At 49.2% G+C, this 9,908-nt stretch overlaps 1 protein-coding gene across 3 annotated transcripts in view; it reads right to left on the bottom strand.

The window, feature by feature from the left end:
* L3MBTL2 (L3MBTL histone methyl-lysine binding protein 2) overlaps positions 1-3,079 on the bottom strand; it is a 251,454-nt gene extending 248,375 nt beyond the window's left edge. Inside the window, exons 1-2 of one of the 3 annotated variants that reach the window (XM_069231129.1) lie at positions 2,722-3,079; positions 2,363-2,494 (exon numbers count right to left, since the gene is read on the bottom strand). In XM_069231129.1, the coding sequence (XP_069087230.1) occupies positions 2,363-2,428 (66 nt within the window). In that variant the 5' untranslated portion in view covers positions 2,429-2,494; positions 2,722-3,079. The remainder of the gene's footprint in view (positions 1-2,362; positions 2,495-2,721) is intronic. The other 2 variants (XM_069231131.1, XM_069231130.1) reach the window with 2 other exon arrangements.
* Between the last annotated feature and the right edge of the window lie 6,829 nt (positions 3,080-9,908).

A 9,908-nucleotide genomic window follows, 5' to 3' on the forward strand; every position in this document is an offset into this window, starting at 1 on the left:
TACAAAAGCCATGTCAAAACAATACACGCATTGATAAAACCAAAAGGCTGATCACCAATGTCAGACCTATGGGCTTTGCCATTGCTTGTTTATCTTCATGTCCCCATAACCTTGTTGAAACTAGCTACACAGATTTTTCCATTATGACTTTTAATTGGAAATACACCATGCATCAACACATTTTACTGAATGATGCTTCAAAGAAATGGTACCTAAAATTTCAATGTAATATAGCAAAACATTGTTTTCTAAGTTGCATTTTTTGTGAGCATTTTATTTTGAACACAAAGAATCGTCAATCTTACTTGCAAGCTTCTACAAATATCTGCATGCCGTCAGAGAGCATTCTGGGACCTATATACACAGCATCATATTATTGAACTTTGCAAACGTGTGTACATATATTTTTATTGGAACAGTAGTGCAGTCCGAGCTTACGTTTATTTAGGTGCGCTTACCCTAATATTAAAGGCTTTCCTTAATGAATCATTAAAGCAAGTTTGAACAGCATTAACATAGGGACAAAAATATTACCTCAACTGCAGACAATTCCCTTTCTTGCTACATTATGTGGTACTACTGTAAACTGCCAGCCAAAGGGTTTGTGCTGCTGGGTGGGTTGGGGGCTGCTTGTCCCAAGGGCAAAAGAAACATGAAAACTTTTTGTCCTTGACCCCAAGCTATATGCCCTGGACTTGGGGCTATAGGAATTCTGCACCCCTGCTTGAATGAAACCTCTACTCAATGACCGTTCACCTGCCATCCCTATCCTCCTTATTTCGTAGTTGCCACATCGAGCTACTCATTCCACAGCAGGCTCTTCTAACCCTCCTACCCATGCCAACCACCTCTACTACTCACATTCCATTGCTGCCATCGCTGTTCCCCGCATCCGTGGGCTGCCACTCCTAACCCATATTCCCTTGCTCTCATCCTATAGCTGCTACCGCTACTCATCTCATCCCATTGCTCTCACATGTACTACCTCAAACCATGGCTATTATCACCATATTGCTGCCACCTCTACTGCCTTCACTGCATGACTGCCGCCTCATTCCATGGTAACACCTCAATCACCTCATCCTTGGGTTTTAGGTTGCCAGTTCTATCTCCTCAGACCGTAGCTGACACCTTTTTTTGCCTTCATCGAGTGGTTAACTACTTCTTGCTACCCAACCCAAGGATGCCACCTCTAATTCCATCATCCCGGTCTGCCACATCTACCTCGTCATTCCAAAGCAACCACCTCTACCCGTCTCATTCCATGGCTGTAACTCAGGGCTTGCACATCCACTGCCTCACCCTATGGCTGCCATAAACACCCCATGCCATGGCTGCCATTTCTGCCCCGCTCCCAGTCAGTCAATAGCTGCCACCTCACTCCAAGGTTAACACTTCTACTGTCTCAACTAATGTCTGCCACTTTTACCTTCTTACCCACATCAGTCACCTCTACAACCTCAACCCATAATTTACCACCTCCACAACCCAGGGCTTCCACCTCTACCTCTCTTACACTACACCCACCACCTCTACGCCCATCAATCTCCTTTAACCCATATATGGCACCTCCAAACCAAACGACCCCGGCCATTTCTTTCCTGCAGATCCCATGGCAGCCTTCTCTAACCCCCTCACCTCACAGCTGTCATCCTGACTACCCTCGCCAATGGCTGAAATCCCTACCCCCTCACACACTGGCTGTCTCTACCCACCGCACTCCCAGGTCTATGCATCATGTGCTGCTTCAAACCAGTTTTTTTTCTTTGCATTCGGGGTCTTGTAGTCCTGTTTAATAATGGAATGACCAAGGCTATACGTCCCAAAATGCAAAGAAAAAACCTGGACTGCAGCAGCACACCATGCATAGACATGGGAAATTTAGCAGCTATGATTGCCCACTCCCTCACGACTCCCCCCTTCATATTACAAACGCTCTCAAGATTTCGAAGTCCGTGAGTAACTCATCCAGTGATGGTTTGATTTGCACTGCGAGTCTTGTAGTCCTCCCTGTAAAATGGGATAAACAGGACTAGAAGTCCCAGAATTAAAAAAAAATATGAAATGGATGAACTACTAACATGTGGACTTGGAAACTTGAGAGCTTTGCACTTCATGGTTATCATTCCTCCACCCCCAAGCCCATATGCTTGAAACTGTGACCTCACGCAATGTAGTTATCTCTTCGTTAACTCACCCATGCCCCTACTAAACTCACTTAATTCTAACTGTAGAATAACGCCCCCCCCCCCCCCCCGGGAGAACTGTCCAGCAGCACACCAAGACCACCCTTATTAAACAGATGGATAAATGGCAGCTCTCGCACCCTTTATCAGTCCACCACTAATCCCCTGTCTCTCACCACTTCGGTAGCTCCCTCCATGATCTCGGGAACTGCATCCACACTAAGTTCTCCAGACAGCTCCATCACGATCGTACATACATAGGACCCTCCGGGTCAGTGACGTTTCGTTCGCGCCGGCGCCACCGCCACCTTGAATGAGAGTATTAACAGGCAGCGGAAATGTAGAACGGGCACCGAACAGAAAATCTTCCAATGCAGCCAACAATTAATTCATCAACAACATTTTAGCACTTTTTTTTTACATACAAAATATTCAGTCATTTATATAGTTAGGATACAATGTAATACGACCTAGCACATTTTTACTGTTAAAAGCTGGCCTTCAACATTTTCTGCAAGGTTTTTCAAATATATACCGTATTTGGTTTTCTCAGGAACTACTATCTTGGGCATTGGCTCCGTTTCAAGATGGCCGCCATTACGCAGAGATCGTATCCGGCTCTCTCGGGGGAACGAGGCAGCTGAGTTTTCATTTTCTTTTGGCACGACTGCTTTTGCTCTCGTTTATTTGCTTTGGCGGGAGACAGACGAACCTGCGCAGTTTGGCTTTCACGCTGCATGCCGGTGACCAGCCGAGGTCTGCATCGTTAAGCTGAGAAGTGAAGTCTGGACAGAGTTCTGAGAAAGAATGTAAACATTCCTAGCTACCTATACGTATTGGAGAAGGAAATTCTATGACAGGACCTGAGGCGAGGATTATGCAGTTCTTTCTTCACTCTCAATTACAACAGCAGGTTCAAAGTTCAACAAAAAAAACATCAGAACCACAAATCCCATGAGTCCGTAGTCATAGCAACCATAGTCCAATGAACACCCATAATGCCGACAGTATAAATGCTCTAAGTAACATCACTCTCCCTCTTTCTTCACTGCTCCAGTGACAGATAAGTGCCTTTCTGCCTCTGAGCCTTTGTGCTGACATTCTTGAGTGTGTGTATTTGAAACTTTGGCTAGCGTTCACTTTGTTGTTCACTTACAGGTGATTTCATTGTTGTAGCAACGCTGTTGCTACACACGCAGTAGGCTTTGACAGCCTGAGTGCATTTTCCTTTTGGTGACGCATCAGGCCCGCATCACAGGGTTTTTTTCTCTCTCCCCAATCCCCCCCCCCCCTCTGTGTTTGTGGCGCGCAAGTCACTTTGCGCCCAGCACTGCGTTTTCTTACACGCTAGGGGCGTTTAGGAGCCTTTCTCTGATCTGCCCCTCCAACCCCCCACTTGACACCACGTTTGCGGTTGACAAAACCTAGAGCGGGAAGTGCGCTCGTTTAAGCCTCGGGCACACGGGTAAGTGCGTCCGTTTTTTCCTTTTAGGCTTGTGGGCTTAGACAGTCCTTTTGTTTGTAGACTGGAGTGTGGGGAGGGCTACCCCTGGAGTTTTTGGGGTGTCTTTTCTCGTGTCATTACCCTGAATCTCAGCTTGCAACCTGCCAAGGAGCAAGACTCCTTTTCCCTCATGTCCCCGGGCGAGGGCCCTTCGCACCATATCCTCCCCCGGGGGTGGATGCCTTCCTGTCACAGGCTATCGCTCAGGCTCTTGCTCCTATTAGGGAGGGCATGGCGCAGCTTGCTGAACAGGTCTCTAAAGGGCCGGGCATGACTGGGGTGACGGGGTCGCCCATGAGGCCTCCCCCAAGCAATCGCGCAAGCGCGCAGCAGGGCACCTTGGGGACGTTGAGCCTTTTGCCGCGCTCCCCAGTAAGAGTGCATGCGCGCGCAGCTGCATTTACCCTCCTGGGAGGTTTTCTTACCCAGTGTTACTGGTGACAAGTTTCACCACAAATCGGACCTAATTATGGGTTCATCTTTGGGCATGGTTGGAGATTCTGAGGGAGATTCTTCCTCGGTTGAGGAGGTGGAAACGGGTTGTCCTTGGCGTCCTGGCGCTTCCATCCAGGATTCGCAGGACCCGGGTGAGTCGGATTCGGACATGTTCGAGCCAGAGGGAATCTATTATCCCCGCTCGTCTGAATGGCGCCTGGATCCGAAGGTGGCAGACTATGTGGCGAGTAAAATTCGCCAACTTCTTGACAAGGAGGTGCGGGCGCGTCTGAAGGCCAAATGTCCTCGCCCTACTTTTCCCGACAAGGTAGCGGCCACCCCGGATATCGACCCAAAAATGTGTACTTTCCTAGCAAAGTACGTTAAGGACCCTAAGAAAGGGATAGACAGGTCTTGGCGGGCGTGTCAGGATAAGCTCCTGGACATCGTAGGGCCCTTGACCCAGATTATTCAATGGGCCCAATGTGCCAAACTGTCAAATACACCTCTTCAAACGGATGTCGTGGCGGGATGGGCCCAGAGGGCGTTATGCCTTCTCGGCAACGCCAACTGCGCCATATCAGCCGAGAGGTGCTGCTCCCTGTTTATTAAGATAGACCCTGAGTTAGGGGAGTTATCATCTTCGGAGGCAGGGGCCGGTGGCACAGGGTAATTTGTTCGGAGACCCTTTTGTCAAGGAGCTCGGCAAATTCGTGACTCTCTTTCGGCCCTTGATAAGGCTCAATCGTCGATAAAGAAGATTTTTCCCAGAAAGGTTTTTTGCGGGGCCAGGCGAGGAAAGGGTTGCTCTTCTGGCCGTCAATTCCTACAAGGCCCTGGCTCTTACCGACCATCTGGCTGGCGAGACGGTCGCCAGGGAACCTTCTTCCCCAACAGGGGCAAAGGAAAAGGCAGCGCAAGTAGAGGAGCCCGCGGAGCAGCCAACGCCCCAGGAGGAATTTCAGGTAAGGATTTCCCCTTCTTCCCCGCAAGAACTGGGGGGGCGGCTACGTTTATTCAGGAGCAACTGGGAACTCCTCACCTCAGGTGCATGGGTCTTACAGAAGGTGTCAGGCTTCCACATAGAGTTCTGGGGGACTCCGGTTCAGGAGGCTTTTCCCAGGCCCATAGTCTTCTCGGCATCGGACTCCATCCTCATAGACACGGAGGTCCAAGGGTTATTGCGCAAAGGCGCTATATGTCCCGCATCTCTCCACCCGAGAGGCTTTGTCAGCAATCTTTTCCTGGTCGAAAAGAAAGACAAAGGTTTTCGTCCAGTGATCAATCTTAGTTCCTTCAACGATTGGGTGGTATATCGACACTTCAAAATGGAGGGCATACACCTCCTGCGGGATATCTTACTGCGGGGAGATTGGATGGTCCGTCTGGATCTCAAGGACGCGTACCTCACGGTTCCCATCTTTCCCCCTCACCATAGGTTCCTGCAATTTCTGTGGAGAGGTCCGGTGTTCGAGTTTACCTCTCTCCCATTCGGACTATCGTCAGCCCCTTGGTGCTTTACCAAGCTCCTTAAACCGGTGGTAGAGATCCGTTCTCGGGGGATTCGCCTCATCATTTACCTGGACGATATACTTTTGATGGACCAGTCCAAATCCCATCTCATATCCAATGTGAACATGAATATTGCATTGTTGCAGGATCTGGGGTTTGTGATCAACTACCAGAAGTCCGAGCTGGTTCCCTCGCAGTCCATGACTTTTCTGGGGTTTCTCATAGATTCCCAGGCAGCCTCCCTGCGGTTATGGCGTCCCGATTCGGGGGCGGAAGCGGTGGATGCGTTCCTGCAGAACTGGGGCCCATTTCTGGGGTATGCTTTTCCCCCCTTTCTGTTGATCCCGAGAGTCTCAACCCAGGTACGTCGCCAGGAAGCGACGATCATCTTAGTGACACCTCTGTGGCGCTCTCAGGCATGCTTTCCAACCCTTCTGGAACTCTCGTGCAATTTTCCTCTTCGCCTCCCGCTTTATCCCTTAATCCTTCGGGATTCGATGGGTCAATTCCACCCTTTGGTCCTCCAGGGTCACTTGCCTCTAGTGGCTGGGAAGATTTCAGGAATCGTTGGCAAGATTGCCGCCTTTCGCAGGAAGCTCAAGGCTTCATCACCCAGGCCTGGGCTCCAGGGACTGGTAAGAGATATAGATCAGCCTGGTCTCGATGGTCTAGCTGGTGTTTGGACAGGCATGCAGATCCCGTGGGGGCCCACATTACCAACGTGCTGAATTTTCTGGCAGAACTGGCAGCGGCAGGATTATCGTACTGCACGGTGAATTCTTTTAGGTCGGCCATCTCGGCAGGGCATCCCCCTCTGGACGGTCAACCAGTGGGAACTCACCCGTGGGTGTGTAAACTTTTCAAGGGTATGCGCCTTTCCCGTCCTCCTCAACCCAGATACTCGGAACTTTGGGATGTCAACCTAGTTCTGCGGTTGTTATCCACTTGGCAGGACAATCCATACCTTTCTAGGATGGAGTTGCTGTCTCATCTCTTGTAAACTGGTGTGGGATGTCAGAGCCCTTGATGTTTCTGCCAGAGTTTTTTCTCCAGAGGGAGTAACCTTTACAAACACCCGTAGGACAAAATGTAATACCAGATCGGTATCTTACCCGGCGTTTCCGTTTGCCCCAAAATTGTGTGTAGTACGATGTCTAAAGGCATATGAGGAGATAACAGCGGACCTTCGCCCCCGGGGTGAATGTCAACTGCTGATTTCCCTGAAGAAACCGTTTAAAGCAATTTCCTCGCCTACCATCGCTAGGTGGATCAGATGGATCCTAGCTAAAGCTGGTGTTGACATTCAGGTTTTTGGAGCCCACTCGGCTTGGGGGGCTATGGCTTCCAAGGTGGTTCAAGTGAGAGGTAGGCTGGAGGACATCATGAATGCGGCGGATTGGTCCTTGGAGTCGGTTTTCAAAAAATTATATTTTAAACCGATCCACGAGGCGGCCTAGTTGGTGGTGAGTAAGCTTTGAACTTGCATAATCCTCGCCTCCGGTCCTGTCGTAGAATGAGAAATTTCCTAGCTATCGTGAAGGAAAGTTTCAATTCTATTAAGGACACGGAGGCGAGGATTATCCCACCCATCACGTAATCTGCGTTCTGCCCACCCAGAGAGGACAGATTGGAACCTGTTCGAAGGTGGTATTCTTTGTTATATGATACTGTGAATGTTCAGAGCTTTGCAGCCTGCCTGTTTAACATTGCTACTTGCATTGTCTATACCTCAGGTCCACGACTCTTGCACTTGGCTTTTCAATTAATGTATGGTATATGTTTACAAATTATTTTCTGATGGTTACAACATGTTTCCTTATGAATTCAGATTTTAAATCATTAGGATTCCCATTTCTGGTGGTCTAACGTTTTATAATCTCTCATAGGACCGGAAACGGCGGCCACTTGATGTACAGATGTCCCTTCGCAGTGAAGTAGAGGGAGAGTGTCGTTACTTTGGGCATTTATACTGTCTGCATTATCGGTGTTCATTGGACTATGGTTGCTATGACTACGGACTCATGGGATTTGTGGTTCTGATGTTTTTTTGTTGAACTTTGAACCTGCTGTTGTAATAAAGAGTGAAGAAAGAACTGCATAATCCTCGCCTCTGTGTCCTTAATAGAATTGAAACTTTCCTTCATGATAGCTAGGAAATTTCTCATTGTAGACTCTATTATTAAGAACAGGGCGGGGAGGATGATTCATGTCTTTGTCAACTCTACTTTCTACAGCAGTCGTTTCCAAGGGTTTTTAAAAACAAAAAGCTAAATTTCCCAAGAATTATAAAGAAATCAAATTGCGAAGGAATATCCATACAGTCCACCTTTCTTGGTAATAAGTCTTGTATATTGTCCTCTGTCTACTCTTTGTAAGTAGCGTAGCAAGGATGCCATGGGCTTTCGTGCCAGCAGGGGTATTCGGCCCCTTTGACTGTTGATGTGGTGGAGAAATACCATTTCATACATGCCAACATTTTAGAAGAGCAAAGTGGGAGCCTTAAAACAAAATATCAGGAGAATACATTTTCACAATGAATTATATTGAAGCAGATGCATTTTAAGTAGGGAAACACCCAAAATAAAGCCATTTCTGGCTTAAACAAATCAGGCGTCTTCCTGTCTGAATTGGGTCTATTGGTATGTATGTAATTGCCAGAGCTCAATGGCACCTGCACATGCTGCACCAATGGTAGCCATGCCACCTGCGCCTTATTTACCTCTTCCTTCTTGCAAGGAGACTCAAACTTCTTGTCTCACTGGTGATTCTTCTGAGCCTCACCTAATAAGGCAATGCAAATCTGTTATCCAATTCTTTCAGTAACCATTTATTATATAATAATACATCCCAAGTCATGAATAGCAACTGTTGAAAATGGCCCTTTTTGCATTGGAAATGGCCCTTCTTTTCAGGGTTATCCCCAAACTTTTTGCCTTCCTCCTATTTTTTCAGGTCTGTTTTTGCTGGTTTGTTGTCTCTGCGCACTTTACCACTGCTAATCAGTGCTAAAGTGCAAGTGCTCCCTAGGTAAATTGTACTGTTGATTGGTTTATCCATGATTGGCATATTTGATTTACTGGTAAGTCCCTAGTTAAGTGTACCAGGGCCTATAAATCAAATGCTACTAGTGGGCCTGCAGCACTGGTTGTGCCTGCCCTCACACAATACAGTCTCCGTCCCCCTGGCATGCATCTGGGGCCTGGCCTGGTCAAGGAAGGATCTTGCAAACACTTGAGACTTTGCTTTGAAGTTTGCCAAACTCAAAGGCAGAACAGAGTATAAGAAGAAGACCCAAAATCACAGACTTTTAGAATCTTTCTGGAATCAAGAGGAACCTCTGCCAAGGAGAAGAGCTGGAGGGAGGAGTACTGTCAATTTGCTGTGTTGCCTTGCTGGACTGGCCTGCAGTTGCTGCTTCAGCCTTAAAAGAGTGCAAAGGGTGAACTTTGCTGTGTGTCGTATTTGAGAAAGTTCCCAAGGGCTTGGAGTAGAGCTTGCCTCCTGTTAGAAGTCTCAGGGACACCAAAGACTTCAGTTTCCTGGACCTGCAGCACTGGGAACTGTGTGTTTTGTGCTGTTCAAGAGGAGAAACCACTGCGACGCCACCAACAAAGCCGCTGGCCGCACCGTGACCTGCTGACGCCGCACGGAGTCGCATTGCCCGCTTCGCACCGCAGACCCTGGTCTCACCGACGCCGTCATCAGACTTCACTGAGCCACTGCTCGCACTGTGACTTGTGGGCCCGGCACTCCAGCATCACCTGCTCACACCACAGCCTAGGCCTCCCTGACACCGCCGCTCCTGCTGACACCGGCGCCGCTGCCTGCACCGTGGCCTGTAGACACTGTAGTGAGGAGCACGAAGTCCCGCACCGCACCGCAGCCCCGGTCCACCAACGCCAACACCATCGACTCCAGTGTCGTCACCAGGCAGCCTGCCTGCACCGTGGCCTGTGGACACCGTTCGTGAAGGTCACAAGGCATCATCCCGTCCCGCACCACTGGCTTGGGCCTACTGATGACACCGCTTCCGCAACGATGACGCCGCTGCCTGCACCGTGACCCGTGGACACCGCACGTTGCACCGCCCCGCTTTACACCGCAGCCCTGGTCTCACTGACACCGCTGGACACCGTCACCGAGCCGCTGCCTGCACTGTGGCCTGTGGGCACTGCACGTCGCATCGTCCCGCTTTGCACCGCAGCCCCGACACCATCACGCCAGCACTCCTGACTTCATCAGCCCGGAGTTCGATCTGCAACGCGTGTGAC

Source organism: Pleurodeles waltl, chromosome 4_2 (genome assembly GCF_031143425.1).
Source record: "Pleurodeles waltl isolate 20211129_DDA chromosome 4_2, aPleWal1.hap1.20221129, whole genome shotgun sequence".
NCBI classification, from domain to species: Eukaryota; Metazoa; Chordata; class Amphibia; order Caudata; family Salamandridae; genus Pleurodeles; species Pleurodeles waltl.